General features: G+C 32.5%; 1 protein-coding gene and 1 long non-coding RNA gene across 3 annotated transcripts in view; one reads left to right on the top strand and one right to left on the bottom strand.

The window, feature by feature from the left end:
- LOC132760183 (solute carrier organic anion transporter family member 4A1-like) overlaps positions 1-25,336 on the top strand; it is a 39,451-nt gene extending 14,115 nt beyond the window's left edge. For both annotated transcript variants that reach the window (XM_060752097.1, XM_060752096.1), the window contains exons 2-14: positions 1,215-1,325; positions 1,955-2,025; positions 2,364-2,536; positions 7,494-7,634; positions 7,930-8,136; positions 8,636-8,741; positions 9,386-9,507; positions 14,126-14,238; positions 20,865-21,003; positions 21,637-21,832; positions 22,638-22,779; positions 23,261-23,445; positions 24,136-25,336. In XM_060752097.1, coding sequence (XP_060608080.1) covers positions 1,215-1,325; positions 1,955-2,025; positions 2,364-2,536; positions 7,494-7,634; positions 7,930-8,136; positions 8,636-8,741; positions 9,386-9,507; positions 14,126-14,238; positions 20,865-21,003; positions 21,637-21,832; positions 22,638-22,779; positions 23,261-23,445; positions 24,136-24,463 — 2,034 coding nt within the window. In that variant the 3' untranslated portion in view covers positions 24,464-25,336. The remainder of the gene's footprint in view (positions 1-1,214; positions 1,326-1,954; positions 2,026-2,363; positions 2,537-7,493; positions 7,635-7,929; positions 8,137-8,635; positions 8,742-9,385; positions 9,508-14,125; positions 14,239-20,864; positions 21,004-21,636; positions 21,833-22,637; positions 22,780-23,260; positions 23,446-24,135) is intronic.
- LOC132760182 (uncharacterized) lies at positions 16,103-19,534 on the bottom strand. Its single transcript, XR_009629825.1, has 2 exons — positions 19,255-19,534; positions 16,103-16,727 (listed from the first exon to the last, which is right to left on the bottom strand). It is a non-coding gene; the product is annotated as an uncharacterized LOC132760182 (long non-coding RNA).
- Positions 25,337-27,662: the final 2,326 nt, after the last annotated feature.

Raw genomic sequence — 27,662 nt, 5'->3', positions numbered from 1 at the left:
TAACCGTACTTAGCCGCATGATCATGGTCTACAGTGTGCGCTTTTCAGTCAGTGAATATTTTAAAAAAAAATCCCTTAAAACGATGAAAATGTAAATCCACATTGAAAGTCCATATTTGATATTCAGCGTTTTAAGAGCAAAATGTACGAAAAGAGTTGTAAACCAGTAGTCGAAGTTAACGCTGACATCTGGAGGTTCGGATGGTGTAGTCAAACCCCTTCGTACGGTCTAACCGCAGACAGCGCAGTGCTTATCTTAAAATAATATTATGTTTGGAATTATAGAAATTTACAAACAGACCATGTCCATTTTATTGATTATAGTATTATAACTGTAATTTAGTAAAAAATGAAAGAGCTAAATTACTCCTGTCCAGAAAGGATATAATTTAAAAACAAACATCTGTCAATTTACAAAAAAAAAAAAAACAAAAAAAAAAAAAACGATAAAAAATGAACTCGAGCTAGAACTATCAAACTATCAAAATCCATTTGTTTAAGAAATAATAGGCCATCTTTGTTACACATGGTATATATTCCGTACATACATAGATAATGTATTATGTACGGAATATACACCGTGGGTACGGACGATTGATAAAGGTTACATATACAGGACCATTTAAATATCTTGAACTTTTGACATGATAATTATGTGGTTTAATTTTAGGATGTTACGGAAACATTGATATAGATATATTGTAAGACTATATTTAAGACTAGCCATTTTGTGTGCGTAAGAGTAGGGAGGGGGTCGTTGTGCATCATGGTTAATTGATTTTTCCACTAGATATTTTTGATTGGCTACTTGGGAGAATTCAAACATAATGAAAATAGACAAAAGCAAATTTTAAGTGATAAATGTCTCTTCTGTGTTACTTGAAGCAAAGTTTATCTTATTCCATTGGAAATTGATTTGATATTATTGTTATTCTTCAAACTTTAGGCAGTCTATGTATACAATCATTTTATAAATATGAAAAAAGCTATGTTTGTCTTAGAAGTTTCCAAAACTATGTAAACGACAGTTATTATTTGTAAGTCAGTACCACACCTTAAAATAAAAGCATAATAAAGAATAATATGCTCGAAACAGGGTCTTTCAAATTGTATATCTGGCAGATCCTGCTTGAAAAAAGAACTTTCTACCCGTTTCTAATAAAAATTTCAAAGTTTCATTACTTTCTTAATGTAATCGTTTTTACATTCTAAAGGCTCAGACTGAAAAAGTAGACGGATGCTACGACAATGTCGCTTTCCACACGTCACCGGATGACGTCAAAGTAGCTGTCACAACCACTTCCGCCGGCGTCACCGACAATCAGGTAATATAAGGGTGAATATAGAATATCGATAAATAACCATCTTATCTTTAAAATCATATCTCCCACAAATTAAAAAAGTGTATTAAGGTATTGCAAACATCAATCACATTTATAAAAAGATCCATTTTTCAGATTAATGCGCACCATTTTGTAGAAAGAAATATGGAGAAAATACAAACCTCAACAAATTGCTTTTTGATACAAATTAACCACATTTGGTGAAAATTGCCTACTATTTAGTCAAATAGGCCTGATATAATTATTGCCAACATTTCAATTTAAATGGCATTGCTCTACTCGGATAATTGCACACAAATGGTTCTCCCCGCACTGTTTACGATGCCACCTACCGTCAAAATACTTTTATCTCAACAAAATGATGACGTATTATTGTAATTATACAATTACTCGATGTTTATAAACTCCATTTTACCATTTCTAGTCTATTAACCAAATAATAAATCGCACCGTTTGCTAAAAATTAAAACCATTAGGATGACTTTACTTGATTGTTATTTATCACTTGAACTCGAGCCTTTTATCTGAATTACATAGATAAATAAAACTATTTAATAAAATATATGGATAAATCCCTCGGACTTGTTCTCGTAAAATTGTATTTTTTGCAGATTCCTGCAAAGTCAGAAACTACACCAGTATTTATTGACAAACGGTTTGGGTATGGATCTTGCAAACCAAAGTAAGTTTCGAAAAAACTTATTCTGATACCTATTTTTTCTTATATATTTTTGATTATGAAATATGATGTTTCCGGCGAATTGTCTTGAATATGACAGAAAAGTTTTGTTTGAAAACATGGTCTTTTCAAACATAACGATAAATTAAGTAATGTAAAAAATATCACGTGACTGAGGCATACTAATTCAAGAAACTTTTTCTATTTCCGGACCATTATATTTGATAGACCGTGAATAATAACGTAATGTACTTACGGAACTTGAAACATTTTTGTTCACATTTTCGTACACAAACCATGCTCATATTGTAACCTATATTCTTATCTCAATTTAATTACAGATGTTTACAATTCTTCAACAAGCTACCGTTTCTCGTGCTTTGGTTGACATTGTTTTGTTTCCTCGAAGGTTTCGCAATAAACGGTATTGCAAATGCGGGTATCCCGGGGATAGAGCGCCAGTTTCAGCTGACGAGTTCAAAGTCTTCGATCATTCCTGCATCACAAGATATAGGTTTGTTTTTAGCTTTGAAATAATATAAAGACTTTGTACTGATCAAAATCAAATTTCGTAGATATAATAATAATACCCGGTGAAACAATTTATATCTGTCTTTAAAGTCCATTACTAAGACCTAAAAGAATGTAGCAGAACTGTAAAAATTTTAAATATAACCTTCTCAAAGCTGATAATGCTTATAAATATATATATTGATTCACACTAAAGGCAGAATTTCTTTCTCCTCATGAGGGCATCTGGGAGGAAGACAGTTAGATAGAAGGACAGCCAAGGTCTCTGTAAGAAATGAATGATATAAAATAATGCCCCGCCTTTTGTTCTAGTAGTAATATTTCTAGGCATTTCAAATAATTTTGTGTCTTTTTATTTTAGAAAAAAAAATGGTGGGACCAAAATAAAAATCATTTCGAATCTTTTATAAACATTAATGCCTGTTTAATTGTTGTAACAATATAAAAGAAACTTGGAATCAAATATTATGGATCAAAATTTAAATTATGAAACCCTTATTTGAATCCCTTGCGAACGTCTTGGTTAGAACACTTAAAACATAGGACCCGAACTCTTTTCAAAAACATTGTTTAACCGCACTGTTAATTAAGAAAGAAACGTGAGTCTTGCATTTAATATTTATCTATATATGATCCGCGTCATGACAAAACCAGCATAATGCGTCTGCGACCAGCATGGATCCAGACCAGCCTGCGCATCCGCGCAGTCTGATCAGAATCCATGTTGTTCGCTATCAGTTTCTCTACTTGTCATAGAGTTTGTATGCGAACAGCATGGATCCTGATCAGACTGCGCGGATGCGCAGGCTGGTCTGGATTCATGCTGGTCGCAAAGCCATTATGCTGATTTTAGCATGACACGGCTCATATCATTTATTTGAACCAAGACTACTCTACTATTGATTTTCCATTATGAGACCAACACTATGAAAACATTGTCCTAAAACTACAATGATATTTATTTTCTTCTTATTGTAATAATGTGATTTGTTTTCTTTGAGGACAAACAAACCTAACAAAAAAAACTTTCCAACCAAATCTTTCGCAAAAAGTCTCCTAAGAGCACCCCCACCCTTTTTATTTCAGTTACTGACCACAGGACTGACATATGCATTTTTTCAAAATGAAAATGTCTTATTAAAAGAAATCTCATAGAGTTCATTCTCTTCAGACAACAATGTGGTGTTAGTTTCTAAAATAATTTTCATACTTATAAACGACATATCTTTTTTTCCAATTTGAACCTTACGATATTTCTCTGCACTTTTTCAGCCTATCACTAGCCATTTTACATGTACACTACGATAAACGGACCTTTATAGAAATTGTACAATTAAATATCTTTTTTACCGCTTAAAAAGAAAAGACGATTTGAAAAAAACTTAAAACGTTTCCATATCAGAAATGTATACATGTATATTTTTTCTAAACGCTTATTGCTAGCATGTGACTTTTATATTATTGATATATTCATTTATCTATATTTTTTGGTATCGTGGGATTGGACACCGTGATAATTTTTTCTTACAGTTGTCTCACTGCAATGACCTAGTGTCTTCCATCGTATATATTGTTAAATATTACCTCCTTTTCGCTTAATATTTGACCTTAAAGAAAAACACGATTGCGAAGGTATGCAACGGTATTCATGCTCATTTCTTGGTGATATAGATTTTATAATATCATACAATGAAGATGATAACTTTTTTTATTTCTGTTTATAGGATCTTTGTCGTCTGATGATATTTGACGTTTAAACGAAAAGAATAAGCAAAACGAAGAGTTCCAAAATTGGCCCATATGTAATTGTTAAAGTTTCAATATTTGAAAATTTAATCAGTGTTTTCATTAAACGAGCAAAGCCCATCTTACATTTAAGGGGCTCAGTTTATCGTTCCTTTTATGCCTATGTACATCACGTCTTTTATAATGATATAGTGTTAGATTCTGTTACATAAACCCTTTGCATTCGACCTTTATTATTGAATGAATTTGCTTATTAGTTCATTAAATGTTTAAACTGGCATTTTGCTCATGTTTCGTTGTCAAGTTGAATAAGACACTGTAATTCAAAAGACTGACTATTTCAATGGTGATTTATCAATAATTGGTAATCAAAAATGTTTAGAATAAAATATAAAATCTGCCTAAACCATAAAAAAGACTGTCCGACTCTTTTTATCAAGTGACCGTAACCGATACATTCTGAAGTATACATTTATTTGTAGAAATTTCCATGTTCAATGTGTATTAGTGGATTCACTAAAAAATGAAATGAGAAGTATATGTGAACATGAACCCATACTCTCAACATTTAAATTTGGATGGACATAATGTCACCTTTATTGCTTTCGATATCAATATGAAAATGTAAGTTCCCAGTCCAGACATCACAGAAGTTTAAGGGTTAACTTAAGAGTTACAGATGAAATGAGCGGAAAACTTACATTTATACAAATATATATATGAAGTTCAACACCCTAATAAAATCAGTTTGTTTCTCAATACGGAATCATAAACTTACATAAATACATTGTATATCTTAAGACCAGGTCCCTAGAGAGGATAGATCGCAGACAAAATCTCACATTAGAGTATTTCTATGAAATTATTTTATATATAAACAATATAATGCTGGATTCAGCCTATGATAGTATTGATGTTATAGAATAGTTGTTTTTCCTTGCAACTTTTTCTGTGAAGTTGTCTCACTGTTATGACGTAATAACACAGGAATAGTTTTACTCTATTGTTTTGTTGTTTATTTCTCTAATACATGAAAATATATCAGTGATATTTTGATAAGTGTTTATATCACTAATACATGTTTGTCTAATTATACGAAAATATGTCAGGAATTGTTTTACCATAATATTTTGATAGGTGTTTTTTTACCAATACATGTTTGTCAATACGAAAATATGAAGATGAGAGACTTTTCCAAGGTTTTCGTTAATTTTCCCTCCCAATCCTTACAGATTTTACAATATCAATCATTTGAAAAAATCCTATCCGACCCTCTTTCTTTCAAGTCACACAATTATATATGTATGTAATACTTAACTTTTATTTAACATAAAGAGAAATCAATCATAATAAAACTGAGTTAGTTTTGCCAAGAGTCACTATCTAAAGTTTTAATATTAGAAAATTATACCTTTGAGATAATTACCAGACCATGTTTTGTATTGTTTTTAATTTGAATAAATGCAATATATTTCTTTTATTCTTACACTGCATTGCATGTAATGAAGATTTAATTATTTGGTAAATATTTTTTTGTCAATTTCATCTTCAACCGAATTGAATATAATGGTATGTTTAAAAGATATGCTGATGAAAAAAATAATACATAAAGGCATTGTTTTGCGATTTGAAAGGAAAATGCTCAGAAAATATTTTTGATAAATAAAAAAGTGTTTGATATAACAAAATATTTAATGTTTGGCAAGGATTTTTTTTTAACTTTGTGACAGATTCACCTTCATCTATTGTTGTTCAAACCTATTAGTGAAATAAACAATTAACATGAAATAAAGGTAGGTAAAACAATCCCTTGAGTATCACGTCATTGCAAAAACCGTTGCTTAATTAAATTCGAATGATGGGCAAGTAATATACCTTACAGTTTTGCGTATAATTAAACGAGTTTGTCTGTCAACGATTCCTTTGTATTTAGTTTAACACTCTAGGGGACAAAATCTCCTCTTAGAATATTTCTATAAAATTATTATATCCCTCGACGGAAACAACTTCCGGATTCTGCTCGTGATTTTATTGATGTCATAGATTTCATTTTTCCTTGCAGTTGTTTCACTTTAATGACGTAGAACCATAGGGATAGTTTACCTTAATTTCTTGTTGATTGTTTATTGCACTAATAGGTCTAGATCTATACATGAAGTTATTCCAAGGTTTTCATTTTTATTATTTTACTGCCAAACTTTACATATTTTAATGGTAATTTTCATCTATTTGACAAAAATATGTTCCGAACCTCTTTCTTTCAAGACGCGAAATTATGATACGTGCATTTGATTAAACAGAAAGAGAGAGCAATGAGACAATAAACGTAAAAAATCTCTACCTAAGGTCTTCATATTAGAAAATTTTACTTTTTGTATTAATAACATACTGAGTATTGTTTTGTTTTTTACTCAAGGACAAAATCTATTTCTTTTATTCCTACATTAATGTTTACTTCGTTATGATATGCATAAGTTTAGTTGACTGATAATTCTTGTTCAACTCACAGACCTTTATCATTATAATAATACAATAAAATGATATAATGTTAAATACCGTGTTATTCAGCTGAGAACATAAGATGTGCCAGGAATGTACGTTTTAATATGGTGTATATTATAAATGAAATTAGTAAGTCTTCCAATTCGGGGAAAAAATGATTAATTTGTCTTCATTGAAGAGGATGCCAGACAAAATATCATCTTCGAATATTTAATTACAATTTAGTTAGTGGTGGATTACATCTTTTAGAGACCTTTAATGTTCTGAGAAAATATTTAGGGGGTCTTTTTAAAATTTTGATATATCGTTGACAGCTTGTGCGATTATGCGTACTGTGCGGCAACGGCAAAAATATGTAAACCATATCGGGAAATTTCGTCATCCTGATGGTCACGTGTTATGGTCACATTGTTTTTGATGTCATAGGATAGCTGTGTTAATTTTTCTTAGCAGTTATCTTATTGATATGACGTACTTATACTGGTACAGATTTTTGTACTTCCTTTATGCCCTGTTGATAAATGATTCTTGTCTTTTTCGATTACATCAGAAAATAAAAAAACAACACAAAACGGATAAAAAGGTTCACCAAATGAATAAATGAATGAATGAATGAATGAATGAATGAATGAATGATTGAATAAATGAATGAATGAATAAGCACACTAATCATGTTTTATTTTATTTTTCAGGCGCTCTAATCATCATCATGTTTGTCAGTTATATTGGTGGTCGTTACAACAAGATACGCTGGATTGCCGGCGGATCCGTCATCATGGCTGTCGGCTCCTTCATCTTTATTATACCCCATCTTGCAGTCAAGTATAATTACGGTAAATAACTGTTTAACTTTACGATATTGAATAACGATTATACGAATACGACGTGGTTTGTAAAGCAAGGAAACATAATGCAATATATTTATATGGTAAACATGTAGTTTACATAATGCAGATTGTGTTGGTTTTGTTTAACGCAACTTTCTCGTCAATTTTAAAATGCACTGAACATACTTGGTGTAAATTTTAAGAAGTTTTAAAGATCGACAGTTTCAGTTTAATGAAGAACGATGTGTTATAAGCATTCTTTAACATGTTATATCGTCGTCATTTTGTATCTATTTAACAGGATCCGAAGCTTCTTCCGGACCAACGGACACGTGTGGCGGTGCAGGACCGGGAGGCCCGCCCCCTTGTGAGAGTGATAAAGAAAGTTGGGTAGGCGTGTTCGCTCTGGCTCAGGTAGTTCATGGTATCGGGTTTACACCTATGTTCACGCTCGGAACTGTTTACCTAGATGAAAATGCAAGTCAAGGAACCGCTGCCATGTGTGTCGGTATGTGTTGTTGTTTTATTATTAAATAAACCACTTGACATAGCTGAGTAGCCATTTTTTAATTCTATAATACTGCACTTTTGTTACGTCGATCGATTCTCATTGGATACTCGTGACTCGTAACAATTGTATCATTTTTATATTAGGTTTCTGCACGCTTTAACCGTCAATTTTCACTTAAAACTTTTTACATTACAATATTTTATGAATTTCGTATGCAAATCTATGAATGATATAATCATTTCAAACAAATTAAGCAGTTAGACCACACATTTCAGTTTAAGCTAAACAAATGATAAGTATATAAAAAGCAAAATTGGTTGTGCAACAAGTTTTGCTTGAATGTTTTATAAGTCAACATCATTTTGACGGTATAAACATAAGCGTATTTGAACAGTCAGCAACGGTTTATAGTTAACTGGTACACGTGACAGTATGGAAGAGCGGGATCCGGTTTTCTGAGGTTTAACTGTACATTAAAACACGCATGTTGTTTTAGGTATATGTTATGCAGCGACGGCTATAGGTGTAGCATGTGGATTTCTTGCTGGTGGACAATTTATGCAGAATTGGTTTGTGGACTTCGACAGAGTGGACCAAAATTCGTATGTTTAAATTCTACGTTTCTTAAATTTAAAAGTCATGTGTCAAAATAAAAGACAATAATGAGAAGTTAGCATTGATACCGAAGAACGAAAGTTATTTTATTTTACATTTTACATTACAGCTTAGGGCAAACTTATCTGATACTATAAGAAATACTTACTTCTCATGCTACACATTAATTAAAATAACTTAATTTATTGGGGTTGAAATTTATACTTACACTAATGAGGTCATAAAGAGGCTTTACAGTAAGAGGAAGATCTCAGGTGCCCCTAATTTAGTAAAGAGCGGGAACCATCAAATTTCCATAGGCTAGCTAGATAGCATCGAGGAGAAATTTGGTCAAGTGGACAACATTTATTTGGTAGTAAAACATAGTTAACCGAATGGTTCATTCCGGTTGCGAAAGTAAATAAGCTAAACACAAACACTGGAGTAAATCGTGCACATTACGAAGCATTTCTCAAATATGATGAATCATAATTCAGATTGTTGATAAAAAGACTTTAGTTTATTAAATACAAAAGGAATAATCATAACCACTTAAATTATTGAAGACAATATGAATAGATTACTTTTAACATTTTTCTCTATTATAAAACATACAAAAACATGTATATATTAAGATGTTAATGTGTTTCAGACTCGGCTTTGATGCGATGGACACCCGCTGGGTTGGGGCTTGGTGGTTGGGATTCGTGTTCACTACCATATTGTTTGTTGTAGTTGCCATACCGATGTTTGGATACCCAAAATATATGCCAAGTATGAATGACGTTTAAAAGAAACTATTATTTATTACGTATTAATTATACTAAATTCAGTGCTGAAACAAATACCAGAAACACGCTTCATTCTTTAGAGTGGGTGGACCAATGCTCGGCGTATACCAATGCTCGGCGTAAAATAGTACTTCTGTACGAATATCTAAAAATATTTAACAGAATACCCAATTAAGGTCACCGGTTCTTTTATTTACATTAATCGCGATTTTATCCTGGTGCGGTTCACTTCCGTCGAAGTCACGTGACCACGGTATAGCAGACGACGGTCTGAATAAATTCCGTACCGATCTCGAGTTGTCTTGTTTTACATACAATATCTGCCATTAAACAGGTAAAAATTTAAGGTTTTTTTTATTAATAAGGAAGAGAAATCAAATTTCAATGTATTTTCATGTTTTCTTATAAAAATTCACAGTTGAAATTTAACAAACAGCATGGATTTATACGGACCCCCTCCATCTACAGTGCATATTAACATAGTATACCCTGTTCTTTTGTACTTCAGCAGTAGATAGTCATTAGAAATGTGAATTTGTGACTTTATTTGTTTTAAAACAAATTTATTTCTTAAAAGATAAACCCGAATAAACTATTTTACAACAATTCACAGAAAAAATAACTAAAAATATCTAAACCGCACCTTTTTATCCTGCTTTATTATCGTGGTGTCCATTCAGAATTATAAATCATGATTTAAATCCTATTTGCAACTTGTTCATTGTTTGATTCAGAAATGCCACGACAACAGAAAATTCATGATAGTGGTCAGATGGCAAAAGCTGTGGCCGCAGTAAAGAGGGGGATATCTGTCTACAAGGCATCCCACTTGTATGGAATTCCTCAATCCACACTGAAGGACCATACCAGAGGGCGTTACAGAGGGTTAGATACTTCTTTTGGACGTACACCAATAATAACATCAGAGGAGGAAGCAACACTTGTTTCCTATATACTTTACATGTCTGAAAGAGGATTTCCTCTGTCAAAGAAAATGGTTCGAAACCTCACAAGAGAAGTAATTATGGCCTCAGGTCGAAATACTGTTATAAACACCCAGAAAGGACCTTCAAACAAATGGATGAGGAAATTCTTCAAAAGACACCCAGAACTTTCGATTAGAAATGCTCACAGCCTTGATAGAGCTAGAGCTTCTATCACTAATGAACAGTTAAACCAGTACTTTGAATTGTTAGATAATACCCTGAAACGTTTGTCTCTCTATGATGATCCCACGCGTATTTTCAATTGTGATGAAACGGGTTTTAGTGGTAGTTTTTCAAGTTCTGATAAGTCTGTTGTAGCCAAGAAAGGCGTAAGACAAGCTTTTAAAGTACAGCTGTCCTTGTCTGGTCACGTCACTGTAAATTTTGCAGTATCAGCTTCTGGCCAGACACTGCCACCGTTAATCATTTTTTCTAAAAATCTTCCCAGGGCCTCCTTCTCTGATGGGTTACCTGATAACTGGTTGTTCGAGACCACAGATTCTGGTTTCATTAACACAGATCTCTTTTGCCTGTGGTTTGAGCAAATATTTCTCCAGTTCTGTGGAAAAAGACGACCTTGTTTGCTAATCATGGACAACCACTTATCCCATGTGTCAGGTAGGGTAGTAAACCTAGCTATGGAGAATGGTATTGATCTCCTGTATTTCCCTTCCCATTCATCCCACTTACTGCAACCTTTAGATGTGGGGTATTTTCATGTTTTGAAAGCAAAGGTAAGTGAAATTTTGTCAGGCCTTGGTTATGCTGTCACTAGATCTCTGCCTCGGCATTTGTTTCCAAAGGTTTTGCACCAGGCTATGAACAGGATTACGCCTGCAACGGTTGCTGCTTCTTTTTCTGCCACAGGAATATACCCCTATAACAAGTCTTCTGTTAAGGCTTTGGCAGGTCCTGTAAAGAAAATAAAAAATGTTCAGTCCACATCTAGCACTACTGATGTGTCAAAAGATGCACCAGTTTCATGCCATGTTCCGAATATGCTTGTTAAAATCGGGATGGTACCCGAAAGTCTTGCTAAAGTTTTTCTAGAACCACCAGCACTAGAGCCTTCAAAAAACGCAGAACCACATATGATAAGGCAAGGGTTGTTGAATCTAAACATACAAAAAAGTATGAAGGTCATATAAAGAAAGTTAAATCTGCTGAAAGCCAGTTAAAATCAACTCCTTTATCTCCCTTGCCCGAGTGTGTCTCTGGTACAGCAGTGGTGGCTGATCCTATGTCCGACGATGGTGTCTGTGAAATTTGTATGACCAGCAGACAGCTGTACTGGGTTGGATGTGATAGGTGTGATACCTGGTATCACTATGAATGCCTTCCTTCCTCTGAACAGACAGACGTAGATATAAGTCTTGTTTGTGAAACTTTGTGGCTATGTAATACCTGTCGAAAAACAGAGGAATAGATATGATAACAGATTTACACAGTCTGACATGATTCTGATAAGACTTTGATACTGATTGTTTTATTTGGAAAAATACATTTTATATCTTAATGAACTGTTTGTTACATTGATATTATATGTTCAAACTTAGTTATATGTGTAATGTCCGTGTTATGTTTCGAAAAAAGGTTGAAAAGAAAACAATATTTGAAAGTTTATGAGACATGCATACAGGGGTTGTAAAATGCGCAAAAACTAAAGTAAAAATAAATTTATTAACTAAATTGCTTGTTACAATTTATTAAATATGTTATCTTCATCACATTGGAAAATAAATATTTCGAAAATCAAACCTGGACCACTTTGTACAGTACGCCGAGCTTTGGTACAATTTCACTTAAACCGCACCTGTTTATCCGGGCTATATTTAGCTCCCGCCAAATACGTCATTATGTGATCAGCGAAATGTAAACAATGGTTATTGGAAACAATATCATCGGTCTTGAAAATGAACATATAACATTAAGGTAAGTTGACGCCAATTATTTTTTTTAATCTAAAATATTGTATTTTTACGCCGAGCATTGGTCCACCCACTCTAAAAGTTTTAGTGTAAAATTGCCAAGTTTGCGAGAGGGCTTGAGGGATTTTGCATTTTGTTCATTATAGCCCACGTATAGGATTTGTCAAGATTTTCATCACCTACGATTCGAAACCAAATATATCTGGATGAAAGGCATTTATGTACAACATTGTGTGTAAACGTACAACAGTGATACCTTGTTATTTAACTAATATAAAACACCACTTTTTGCTACATTTCTATGCGCCTGCACAATAACAAGACTATTATCAGTACCTTCTAGTTAGGCTGAAACCTATAACAAAAACACTGGGAATTGAAAAATACGGAAAAAGGGGGCGATTTCTTGGAAGCAATAAAAACAATAATATAATATGAAAATTGCATACTTTGTTTGAGTGAGTCTTTTCGTAATAGAAAATGAAAGATTGCAAAATCTGTCACTCTCCCTAGCACTGACTGATTCCTAAACACTTAGTGCTGAAATAAAAATTCCCGAAGGGCGAGAAAAATTTAACAACACTAACATTAGTAAGTTTTTTTTCTGTTGATATCATGCTTGAACATTTTGTGTGAACGTCAAAAATGTTTAAGATAGCGTGACACGAGATTTTAGATAACAATAATAACAGGGTATAATATTTAAAATAAGGTCAACGTCATATACCTCTAGATACCTAAATACACTTTATTCTTTCGAACATTGACCTATATCATGGTAGAGGTCACCTTGCACAAAGGTAATGATGATGGACACAGTAGTTAACTTTCTGAAGAAAAGAGTGTTTATTGTTCAAAACATGAAAAGAAGAGAGGTGATATAGTATTTCAGCGTCGTGTCATCCTCTGTCGCTTTTGTTTTGTCATCTTTATTTTAAAGCCATTATTTATACAATATAAAGGTCTTAAAATACCTTAAATGATCTTTCAGCACGATATAATTTGTTTGTCTCACGTTCCCTAAATATTGTCTTACACGGTTGTAAACGTAATCAGAACAGTTCTGTTCTGTTCTGTAAACGAAATCAATCGTCAAGGTTAAAGTATTCGAAACAATGATCCAGGAGGTCCAAAACAGAACAGAAACGCTGTTTACATATGTACCATTTACTTTATGGGAATTTTAGTCATACTGTTCTTTCAGTTTTACATATTTTGGTATAAATTCTATTAATGAATTTTATTTCATTCTATTTACAAACACATATTGTATCAATTTTAGGCAGTCTAATATACACACAATTTAGCTCCATACTCCCAAAAACATTTATGTTGAAGGCATGTTATGCCTCAGAAACGAATGATTTTTGTCTTTCTTAAAAACAAACATTAGTGGAATAACATTTTAATAGTGGTATTAAAACTGTTAGATGCTTGTAACCTAAAAGAGTAGCACTAAATGTGAAATAATTTGTCACAAAAGTAACAAAATGTATGTAGTATTTAGACTCCCATACAAAATACTAAATCACTATAGTTGTACTAATTGCCAAAAAGAACAAAAAATAGCTCCGGTAATCGGCCAATAAGTTACGTTTTGGAAACTATAGCAGAAAGCTTTTGAGAAATAAAAATAAAATCATTTCTGAGGCATAATGGGCCTTTAATACTGTTGTTCATTTTACAGACAATAGTAAAGCTGAAGAAGCCGAGGCGGCGTTACAGAAAGATAAAGATGTCAGCTTCGGAGAGATGGCCAAAACTATAACCATCTCTTTCTTTAAGGCTTGCTTTAAACTGGTAAAAATGTTTGCCTTTATTTCTTTATAGCCGCAAGAAAACTATGATAACACTGCTTATTGTTGCTTAAAACATTCAAATTGATGTCGTTTATTTATGTGATATGATATGCGTTTAGTTTTTCTTTACTTGTGATGATAGCTTTTATATAGGACAGTTGAGTGAACATAACACAATCAAGCTTTAATTTGCTTAGAACACATCCAATAAGACATGTATCTTTTCAGTAAATTACTAAGTTAAAATTGTGCAGGACTTATATTAAATAAGCAAACACGATGGTGTGGGAATCTCATCAGTTCTTAATTAAGAAAATGTGTCAATTATTGTAAAACAGTGTGAGCTCAATCCCCCGCTTCTTTAACTGAAATCTTTTTAAGTCTTCCGAATGAGAAGCCTAGAAAACTAGTTGTTTTATCCGGAACGGACCCTGTATACTTTGACCCAAATCATCTTAAACTCTGGAGTGAGATGAGAATATTGTAGTTTCCGTTGGAAACTATAAATATTTTATAATACTACAAGTAGGCTTAAATCATTACTCACACTGTCAGACATTTGCTAATATTCGACTGATAACCTAGATACAAATTACAAAGCCAAAAGAAATAGGAAACTTAACGAAGCTAGTTTTTGTTACAGCCTCTGAGGAATTCGAATAATCACTGTCTACCATATAAGTATATAGTAGACATACGAAACTACTTGGTGAAAGATTGAGACAGCCTAAGTGAATATACTAGAGTTAGTTTGTCTATAAGATAGATAAATTTATTTATATATTTTTTTTTTGCAATAGACCTTTTTACAATACGATTTTCCATAGCAACGAATGTTGCATTTCGCGCATGCGCATTCTGCGTAGGGCAGAAGGCAATAACGATGTCTACAGATTATCATACTTTAAGGCTTTAATAGATGCTGTTTCATGTTATGTCACCCCAAAAATATTATTTTTGGAATGACTTTAGGCGGTAAGTACAGAAAACGTGAATTTATTTTTAAGAGATCTACGAAAATGTGCGGGAGTAATAATTCAATGGTCAAAACGGGCACACACATATCTTTGTTTACGGTATCATTAGACGTCTTCTCCATCAGTAATTTAAATTGAAACAGCAGGGTGTTAAAGATGAAATTTTATTACCCCTGTATTACATAATATTACAAAATTTGTATTGTACACTTCCTTTAAATAACTAGATTGGTCAGGCGGCAAGTGTCAACCCAGCAAACAAAAGACGTTGTACCAACGTTGTACTGACGTTTGACCCTGACGTTGGGTAAACGTTGGCAGAAGGTTGGATTTGAAAGTTTTTTAGACGTCAGAAACCGACGTCTATACAACGTCATAAAATGACCTTTATCCAACCTTTTCTGACCATAATCCAACCTTTTCTGACCATTATCTGACCATAATCCAACCTTTTCTGGCCATTATTTGGACATAATCCAACCTTTTCTGACCATAACCCAACCTATTCTGACCATTATCTGACCATATAAAAAAATATTATTCCAACCTTATCTGACAATAATTTAACCTCATTCAAAACTTTTGGAATATGATTTTTTTTCATTTTAAAGCTCTTAAATAGGGTTAATAAATAAGCATTCTTATGATTTTAGCAATTTATTTTATACTCGGAATCACAAGTACACAACAAGAAATGTGGTACTATAACAAATGCAAGATTTACATAATATTTTTTGAAACTATTAAATTTGACGGTATGTACTTTAATAACGCTTCATGCATTAATTAAGCATGTTTTAGAAATAAGATAAACAAAATCCTTCTTGAATATTAACACTGACATTTTGTATAGTAAACATCCATGCATGTGTTTTTTCTTATATCACCACTGAACTGATCACCCTGAGTTTGGGATTTTCCAATCATCTATCCAACTCACTGATTGTATATTTGTCTTTGTATTTTATAACTGAATCTAGATCTGAATGTTAAATGGAACAATATTCTGAATATTTTGTTATAACTATAAATAGCAATGTTCATGTATCTTCATTAGTATTCTTCTTTCGTCCTCCTCCACTATGTCGATCTGGGGGCATACTTTAAGCGTATCATTACCGTCTCTGAGATCTCATCACACTTTCTGAAATTAAAAAAATAAAATAATCAATTACAAGTGCAAGAAATAAATCATTTTTACATACATTGTATTATAATTAAACGAAATTCTAATAAAACTCTCCAACTACTTAAAAAAGACACTTATTATTTTTAATTTAGTTTAAACCATATAGTTTCGTGTACCTACTGTATATATCTATTGATTTTGATATAAATGGCTTCGTGAATTTCATTATAAAATCAAGGGTAATAAGATCACTGTATTTTCTATAATATTTTGAAATATACCTGTCACAAAATCTTGGTAGGTTTTCATTTTTCTTTTCCTCTTAATATTTTCATCTTCCTCCTGAACTTTTGACAGATGTTGAATTATCATAATTTTCACAATCTGAAAGACGAAATATAATCGTTTTAGAATTTAACCATGTGGTGGAAGGATGTTTGTCTAATACAATAGGCAAAATCCAATTACTATTAATCATAGTTAACTCATAAGGGCATGAAAAACTGACATAACAAATACCGAATTAATTCTACTCCCGCAAAAATTGATATTGTTATTTTTTATATTCAATGTAATTTATACAAATGCTCATAAAACATCAAAGAAATTCACATGTTACTGTCATTTTTGCGACGGACGCGCCCTCAGGCGCGTTCAGAGCTAAGTCATCTACACATGGGATTTCGTTGGCTACAATCGCGCAATGTGTCCTAAACCAATTAACAGCCCAAGAAATAGTACATGAATTTGATCCTTCAAAACTCCCATACTTTGACTGGATATCTTAATGTCTTCCATATTTAGCCTTTTCAATTTCAAATTAAGTTATCCAAGTTAAAATATGAACGTATATTATTGATAAAAACGTTGTAGTCCCGTAGTATTATTGCGCAATATGCAAATTACTGCTGAAACGATTTACCGCTGTCGAAAAAGTAGGACAGCAAATTATACTACAATAAAGGTGTAACCTCTGAGTTCCAAGACATTATTAGTAGGAAATAAATATTTCTACATTATACAAAACATTATTATTAACAAATCAAAAGTTTTTCGTGACTCTAGGATAACTCGCGCATTAATAAAAGAAGAACTATTTTCGTGACTCATACCGCGGGTTTAGCTGAATATTCAGCAGTTATTAATATATTAGATACATTACAATGGTTAGTATAAATATCTATTTTTGAAAATGCATGTAAGATTAGAGAGTTTTACAACACTTTACCGCCATGTAGTCTTTCATGGTAAGGAAGTTATAATATCAGTTCTACTTCCGATTCTTGTGGTTTGTTTACATATTTTTCTAGGTCATGATATGAGTTAGCCTTCGCTATTCTAAAAATAGATTCTGCTTCACCTGTTCTGATTTTTGGACATGCGATAAGGAAGTACACATTATACATGTAATTAATAAACCAGCGGATTACATGCAATACTTTTAGAAATTCTATACAATTGTAAGAAGCAAACAAGTTGAAAATGGAATTTAGTGTGAAATTGAAAAGGACAACTAAACACTGTAGTGCTTAAGTGACATTTAAATTAAAATAAAAACGATGTGCTCTGGCCTACATCTTTACCTTGTAAATAAAAAAAATCTAAGAAATACACTATTAATTGCTGATGATTTTAACCAAATTTTTTTAATGAGACATATCCAAGAGAAATGAAAATACAAATGACTTATATTTTATTGTCTATATGCCCACTATGATATAACACGAATCAATTCTAAATAGAATTCTCAAATGTATAATGTATTATGTTTGAATTTTATTTGCATGGATTTATTCTAAAAAATATTTCGTTGACAGTTTTTTTTTGCTATTTACATATCATTTCTTAGAATAAATCGATAAGGATACTGATTTACAAGTTTGACCAGAGTTTTTAAACATAAATTTCATTCTGTATTTAAGTGCTTGAAAGTAGAAAATCTGAATTATATCAGTTTGGGACACAAAATATATTGCTCTACAAATCTCGAACTTGTATGAAACAAATTTTCTCTGTTATAATTATATTTTGTGTTTTGTTTTTGTTTTGTTTTGTTTTTTTTTTTCTAAAAGAAGCCTTAATGTCTCTCCGGTTGCATGTCCGTTGCATTCAGTGCTGCAGCACTTTGATTATAGATATCATCTCTGCCCAGCATGACCCAATCTGCTAAGTGTATATAGGACAGACTGGCTTAGTGTACAAACGTTTTATGATACTCGCGCATACAAGTTGTTGATAAGCAGGCTAATTAACAAACTATTACTTTTATTGATTTATAACTATGATAATGTGTTTTCTGATTGATAATATGTTGTTTGATTACATTAATAAAAATAGAGCTAGTCAAAAACAATGTGCTTTCAGATATATCTTACCAAAGTCGTATCATTTACATGTATCAAATGCCATGAATCATTATCATAATATAAGAAACACATGGTATGCTTACAGTATGGGTAAAGTACTCAATTAACAACGAGTAGTTTAACAACTACACAAATATCAAAATCAAACTGCATCTGATACATGTGTAAATGACTGGCCCCTCATATAAGGGAAATTCATGTTAATAAAAAATAAGGAAATTTTATTTACCAGCATTTGAATAATAAGAGTCTATACAACGTACTGCATTTAACTTTATATTGATTTCAATTGCTAGGATATTTCCTACCATTGATTGTGCATTTATTTGGCATGGCGATATAGTGTGGGAAAAATGATCCGATTATACAGACTGTTCTTTAGCAAATGATAAAGTGTTCTTACGTGGAAACAAAATTATTTATCTCGCGAAATCACGTGACATTAAGTTTTTTCCAGTCAAACATTACAATGATCAAATAACCATCGAATCCATGCAAACATGCGGTAAATTAGCATTGAAAAACAATATATAACGTTTGCCTACCTTTTTCTTTTGTTTGGAATATACAACTTTGTCTGTCAACCTGTCGTTATTTTGTCCGCCAATACAATTGAATTTCAAATCCGATAAGTCGCAAATTCGAATTTACTAAATTATTTTCCACTATAAAATTGAGACCTCAAAATGATAACAACATCTTTGTAAATTATATAAACACTTCTTAGACTAATTCGAGGAGATAAGATATTATTTAAACGAAAATTGAGCAAATGTATTTCATACTGATCTGCGACTATCCGTTTACCGAGCGCCACCTATCGAATATCGTACGTTAGCCAGCCACGTGGTACTGTTGGTTTGATGGAGAAAATAAATATATAATGTTCCCTTTCATAACTTAAACTTAAAATTCTCATTGTTTATGCTTTCATTTATATATATTCATGGTTTCATAAATTAAATTCACTTATTGTCAGATTACCGACCAAAACCCGACGTCGAGTCAACGTCAAAATGAAACGTCTGTTAGACGTCGGGGATTCAACGTCGGTTTGACGTTGTATGAAGGTCACCGACGTCGTGACCAAAATTCAACGTTGATCCAACGTTGTGTCAACGTCGGGTGTTTGCTGGGAAACAGACTGGCACCCGACGTTTGTTCATTGAACCGGGACGTTTAAATATCATGATATAGTTAATCAGTTACGCTTATTAAAATTGTAATTTATGTAACTTTTAAATATACCGATCAATGTTTATGGATTTTGAGAAGAGAAAAATTGTGTCACGTGCATAATTAAAAATAACATATATTACGGAGAAGCGGATAAAATGTGTGTGCTATCTTTTCCAAACAACCCATCATTTTGAAAAAATAATCAATTATTTAAAATCTATTTATGTGAATTAAATTTTTCTGTTTGCATCACAGGCAAATCGGATAAAGGATAAAATAAGGTATATTGAACACTTAAAATGCATTATCATCTGTTCTAATATTTTTCTGAATGATAATTTATCTCCATTTCATGTTATATAATTTCTTTTGTTTTTAAATGAACTATTTCAACAGCAAATAAGTTGACGTTTCATTTACTAATAGATATATTTCCACATCTTCTTTAAAAAATGATCTCAGTGTCAGTTCCGTACGTGATCGTAAATTCTTAAACAAGTATCTTTTTCATGCCTTTTTATGGCATTCTTCGCCACAAATCTATAAAGTCATATTTTCTATATTTGTTAGATACTATTTTATATAATTTTCTACCGTTTACCTTGAACTAACTCGGAATTGTCTATGAACTTTTACAATATTTCTATGTAGGGCGAAGGATTTCTTGCCCTACGCAGATTGCGCATGCGCGAGAAAATTCTAATTCCGGTCGATTTTTCAACAACGGACCGCGTCGTAAAAAGGTCTATATTGTTCAACACCTTGCTCTCTTTCTCATCAATCTATTTTTATAGACATATATGTTTATACCAAATGCCCAATTGTGCCTGAGGTCTTTTTATCTTGAGGTCTTCATACGACCTATACTGTGCTGACGTAAAACCCCAAAACAACAACAAACAACAACGTGCATATTTGTGTATGTTTCGAGTACATTTGGGTGCATATATTCAAAGCTAAATTAATATAATTTCAGTTGAAGAATCCAACATATGTGTTTATTTCTCTTGGTGGTTGTGCAGAATCTCTCATCATATTTGGCGTGAGCGCTTTTGCTTTCAAGTACCTTGCTGAAATGTTTAATATGGGATTTGACTCAGCGGGAATACTTTTAGGTATTGATACACTAAACTATTTAACATCATTCTTTAATGACTTGTTGTACATTTAGATATGTTACACCTTATGATTTTTTTAAACAGTTTATGACTGTTTTATTGTACAAAATGTAATGGGTTTTCGAGATCTACTTCAATGGAATTGGAATTATTTTCAACAGTTTTTAAATATTAATTACAGGTAACTGGAATTACAAGGGTTTTAATTGGTCTAAAGCTTTGTGATCATGAGTTTAATGAATTCGTTAAACCTATTAAAAAATCTACTTCATCAGCAATATTTCTTAACAATAAATGGAAGATTTGAGTATATGTATTAGGTAAATCAGTAGATTCTTCACGATGCAACTCGGTTTCATTTTTTGGACTTTATAAAATCATGTTGATACAAATTGGCTAAAAAGGGACAAGGTCCCAAAATATTTTGAATCTAAAATGTTTTGCTATATTAAAACAAGATGGTGGAAATCGAAAAACTCCGCGCGCCAGGCATGCGCAATTTCAAAGGACTTTTGTCATTGAACTGAGAATTGTTTTTAGAGCTTTAAAAAAATCTTTCTGTAACACTAGTATAAATGTAATTCATTTATTCTTTTTATATCAAATGTTGCTTTTAATTTACGCTTGAAGGTGGATTAATATTGGTCGGTTCGATTGGTATGTTCCTGGGTGGACTTCTCATACGAATATTTCATCTAGAAATCGTCGGAATGTTACGATTAAATGTTATAGCAACACTGATAGCTTGTTTACTTGGCATATCGTACCTGGCCGCTTGTCCGGAAACACAGCTTGCCGGGCTTGAGGTCTCCTATCCGAATGAAAGGTAAAAACTTATAATTCAGCTTTACCTTCTTCAAAACAGTTTCCCGAGAGCGTCTGTGACGTTCGTTTCTAAAAATAGAATATCGTCAGCTTAAAGAGCGGATCAGTTGATTATAGGTTTCGAGGTGCTTCCGTATTATTTCGTCGGCAAATTTCATTTTCAATCTTATTTTTGTAATTGGAAAATTATATAAAACGATTTATTTTAACTTTAAAGTTAGGAAAGCTAAAGGTCGCTTTAACGTACTTTTTAAAAACAAGTATTTAAAGGTAATGCTGCCTAAATGGCTGTATGAATTTTATACAGTATCAATAACATCTTTCTTTTAAGATCAATTGATATTTTTTAATAAGTTGAAGAATTCAGTTCTCGAATAAAACATATTTTAATGAAAACGTTCATCGTTTTTGTTGTTTTTATTGTCATTTGCGAACTATGTCACATTTTGTATATTGCAAACTTCTATTTACGTCAATGCAACAAACATCCATAAGTTTTCAAAGAACGAATGTTTTTTTCTCGGATCAATCGATTGATTTTTAACTTTGAAATTCATTGAGTTGTGACGTATGTTGTTAAGATTGAGGCGACAAAATCAGTTGTCCGTATTGCCAATGTTGTCCCACAGTCTGTACCATTATAACGGACAAGTGGAAACTTCGGAGAATTTCACTAATTAGTATTTAAATAGCATACGAACAAGTAAAGAAATACCACAAGTAAGTCAAAGTCAGTTTGGCACTGAATTGATTGAATCATGGTCTGTATGGATAACCTTCCTATTTTGCTCCTCTTTCTTTTGCAGTATGTTAGACGGGTACACAGCTGGATGCAACACACAATGTTCTTGTGAAAAGATGTTATTTAATCCAGTCTGTGGAGATGACAGGATAGTGTATTACTCCGCGTGCCACGCCGGATGCTCTGGGACACCTGCTGCACCATTTGTAAATTTGATAAATACATATACTGCGTAATATTCAATTAGCACACGTTTTGATCGTTCCACCTCAGAAAAAAGATGATAGCTGAAATATTTCTAAGTTGTTTAATTGCAAAAACTTGATGTTTTGAACCGCTGTTTATTCTTTTTAACTATATGGTTTTATATCTTTATTAAATTATACACTTAAGGGAAGCAGAGGCCTAGTGGTTAAGGTGTCTGCCTCTCAACCCGTGGAAAGCCCGTGGTTTGAGCCTTAATCGGATCACGACCATGTTTCTTCATAGAACACCAGTACTGGTTGGTTACTTGAAAGTGATTAATATAAGTTGCAAGAACTTGTTTCGCAATCGAGCTTAAATAAATATGTTAGAATCAAATTGTGTGTTTGTCTTTTTACCGCTGTTAACTCTATGGCATTAAATCTTAATTAACTTAATTGTCCTTTTTATTATCAAATCAACAAGGATTTATTTTATTTTCAGGAACCATACACAAACTGCAGTTGTGTGGCCCAGAGTTTAGGAAGCGCTGTAACCATGGACACGAAAGCGTCGCCAGGGAGATGTGATGATGGTTGTACAAAAGTGAACATCCTGGCCCCTTGTCTGTTTATTATGATGATCTCGGTGTTAACAGCCACGACGCCATCATCCATGGCTACACTGAGGTAAATATATTTGATATCATCGCTACGGACTGTGAAGATATACTAGTAACTGTTACCTGCAACTGGAGCTTACAAAGTGACATTCCAACTGATTAAATTAAATATTTATGTTAGTCTGTCATTAACAAAAATGTATTTAACAACTATTTATTATGCATTGATTTTAAGAAAAGTTATGTCTCCTTTTTTAAGATTTAGATGGATAACACACTTACAATGATTTACTATTGCCTACAGTGAGAACAACTTTTTTTCTTGACAATTTAACAATCTTTGTTCCATTTTTTCACAATGACTTTGTTTCAATTTGATTGTTTTGTTTGTGTTAATGTTTACATAAAACAATTGCATTTACCTAGTAAATAAATGACTAGCGTCATTTGCTACTCATGTTTATACATAAATTTTGTACGTAGTTTGTGACATTTTTCTTTACGAACGACTCATAACTATGCGTAAGTACGGTGGCTGGTTTGTATCTTTTTACCTTTTTATGAAATTCGTTATGGTACATAACCACCACCATAGGATAAACAAAACTTAATAAAAACGCAATGTCATATTCTAATTATATTCTAATTCCTTACTCATAAACTTCATTAAAGATTAATTATTGTTTGAACTTTGAAATGTCTGAAGATTCATGACGTTTCATGTATGTTAACAACCAAATTTAATTTCTTTTTTCAGATGCGTTGATGAAGAAATTCGGCCATTGGCTCTTGGTATTGGATGGATGCTCCTGCGTCTTCTTGGTTCGATCCCCGGGCCAGTACTTATCGGCTCAGTGATAGACGCCGCTTGCAAAATGTGGTCGGGAGGTCTATGCGGATCATCAGGCGTGTGTTTACTGTATAGTAAAGACAAACTATCAGTGGGTGTTTTGATGTGGTGGGTTGTCGTGTCGGGGGTAGCCTGTATTCTGTTTTTTATTTCTTCTATTTGCGCGCAAAAGTTCATTGTGAAGGGAGAATCATACGATCTTGAGAATAAACACAAGAAAGGACTGCCAAGTTGAAGCAGACGGCAAACACATAGTTATGTTATATGATTAAACAGTTTAGTGTGTGACTGAAAAAATACGGGTTTTATATTCCATCCAGAAACTGTTATTCAATGTATGCAATTCCATTAAATTTTACATTATAACCATGGTGATACTTTCAATCATTTTTTTTGTCTGCAAACTGTTACTTCCTTGAAACTTATTAAACGTGACTTCCTACGAACCGAGCTTTAAGATGATGACGTCATTGAGAACGTGCAGACACAAGAGTCTGTATTAGTTTTTTCAAAACGAACTTTTCTAGAAATAATTAAAATATTTCCTATCCAGTAAAGAGTCAGTAGCAAAAGTTCCTTCAGATGGAGTGAAATATAGCATTGAGACCTTCAGATGGAGTGCCGTATAGCACTAAACGTTCAAACGAAGTACTTAGTATATCGCATTGGATTTTTTTACTTCGTTGGAAAGGCATTCTCGCAACATAATCTGTGTTGATTTAAGACTGAGTCTAACATGTCAATTTCATTTCAGTTATATTAAAGAAATTTACGATATTGTCTATTTTACCTAATCTTTATTCTTAAGATTATTCTTTAATGTTAATCTAGACTTAAAATCACTCTCAAATTCTAAAATGTTTTACAGAGTTTCAAAAACTTCTGGTGATAAGAAATCACGATCACAATCTCCCTCGCAGTGATCTCCCCTTACAGAATTACCGGCAACCGGTGCGCGGAGTTTGTCACGACCAGTGTTCAATGTTCTCACCTTGGTATACTTGCAGATTTTACTATTGATTTATATCTTTATATGTTACTCATGAAAATGTACTTGTTGAACTAGAATAATATTCATATATTGTACTTGTATATTTGTATAACTATATTAAAATACATGCAATTTTTATAAGAAAATATCATTCATTTCCTTTGTTACCATTCAAACAAAGGAGCGGAATCCAGTTTTCATTTTTGGAATTTTCCATATTTAGGTTGACAATTTAGAACAGCATAGGCCCTGGCCAGTCTGACTGGAAGTATATTGCCATAGCAGCCGTATACGCTTAGTCTTTTATTTCAATTTAGTTTAGTTTAATTTATAGGAATTTATTTTATTTCGATTGTGTTGGAAGCTATAAGCTTATTGAAACGCCCCAGAATCCGTTTGTGGAACTAGCCAGTACTTAGCAATAAGTGTAACGTTTCTTGTTCAAGGAAACATCGGCTTGCCCCTGACGGGATTTGAACCCTCACTGTCAGCAATCCTTAAATAACGGGTTAACCACTCGGCCACGCCGCTACTCATTTTTAATTTACTATAAAACATGTTTGTCCGTTTACTTACCGTGCTACTCATTTCAAAATGCCTGCGTTATTTTCACATTCCTGCGTTTCTTGGTAAGTTTCTGTGTAATTTAGAGGGAAGTGATCCTCGGCAATACAAATGTACCATTATTACTCGGTTGTGTCCCTTACTTAATCATATCCACCGACACCGTAACGTTCCTGTAAGCCGCACAAGGATGTCTAAATAGGACCGTCTAAATACCGCGTGATTTAGCCCTATATTCATATTAAACAATTTGTATTAAACAATTAAACGAAATCATTAATTTTATCTAGAAAGATGAAAGACTAATCAATATTTCAATAAGGCTTAAAGAATATTAATTATCCTCATCGTTGCAGGCGAATGTTATCTTTATTAAGCTATATATCCACGGAAATACCTTTCTTCATTATGGCTTTAAATGATAAAATAATCTGAAAGTAAACTTCAAAGAAACATTTACATTACCGGTACTTCATTGCTTGCTAGCCACGGGCAGACATCTTTATAGATTATAAAATATTAATATTATAATGATCGTCACGACGACGATAATGATGATCACGATATTTATAATTGTATTAATAATAATAATAATAATAATAATAATAATAATGATAACAATTATACTTCTACTACCACTAATAATAGTAATGAAAATGATAATGTATAAACTTTGTCTACATGTGAATGTCAAATCGATAAGCTAGCGAATATTCTTAATTATCATGCGAGTTGTGGGAGAAATTGACATCAGTTTAGGGTAGGCTTAGCGCATATATTTTTAGAGAAGAGAATATTGATGTTTTGAAGGGAGTTTTGTTGATTTATTGAATTTGATTGTGAATGTTATCCTGATGATCTTAATTGATCAAGGTTCATTGGATGCAATTAGTTGTTTTGATTGTTGTTGAGTTATAATATCTGTTTGGTAAGATATATTTGGATGATATTGGCTGAGTTGTATTGATTGTTTTTTTCTTGTCAAGATAATTATAGTTGATGCTTTGTTATTGAAGATATCTGTAAATATTAGGTGTTTTTAGTTTAACTTGTTTTCCGATGCTGATTAGATTTTGTGAAGTTTATGTTTTTTGGTTGAATGTTTGTAGTCTATAGTGTTTATTGCATTGTAAAATAATTCATTTTATGTGCTTTATGTTGTGGCGATTATATTGTCTTGTTTGAAGATATTTAGAGCTTGGGCTCGCCAGGACTGGTGTTAATAGTATCGTTTCGTATTATACTGGGTTCTTTGTTTTGGTGTAAATAATGATCAGGGTTCTTTCTTTTGGTGTAAATAATGATCAGGGTTCTTTGTTTTGGATATAAAAAATGATCAGGGTTCTTTGTTTTGGTGTAAAGAATGATCAGGGTTCTTTGTTTTGGTGTAAATAATGATCTGGGTTCTTTGTTTTTGGTGTAAATAATGATCAGGGTTCTTTGTTTTGGGTGTAAATAATGATCAGGGTTCTTTGTTTTGGGTGTAAATAATGATCAGGGTTCTTTGTTTTGGTGTAAATAATGATCAGGGTTCTTTGTTTTGGTGTAAATAATGATCTGGGTTCTTTGTTTTTGGTGTAAATAATGATCAGGGTTCTTTGTTTTTGGTGTAAATAATGATCAGGGTTCTTTGTTTTGGGTGTAAATAATGATCAGGGTTCTTTGTTTTGGGTGTAAATAATGATCAGGGTTCTTTGTTTTCATGTAAATAATGATCAGGGTTCTTTGTTTTTGGTGTAAATAATGATCTGTGTTCTTTGTTTTGGGTGTAAATAATGATCAGGGTTCTTTGTTTTGGGTGTAAATAATGATCAGGGTTCTTTGTTTTTGGTGTAAAAAATGATATGGGTTCTTTGTTTGGGTGTTAATAATGATCTGT

This window comes from Ruditapes philippinarum, unplaced genomic scaffold (assembly GCF_026571515.1).
Source record: "Ruditapes philippinarum isolate M1 unplaced genomic scaffold, ASM2657151v2 ctg1790_1_1_1_1, whole genome shotgun sequence".
NCBI classification, from domain to species: domain Eukaryota; kingdom Metazoa; phylum Mollusca; class Bivalvia; order Venerida; family Veneridae; genus Ruditapes; species Ruditapes philippinarum.
Note: the sequence above shows the minus strand (reverse complement) of the source record. Positions and strands in the feature narration are given on the sequence as shown.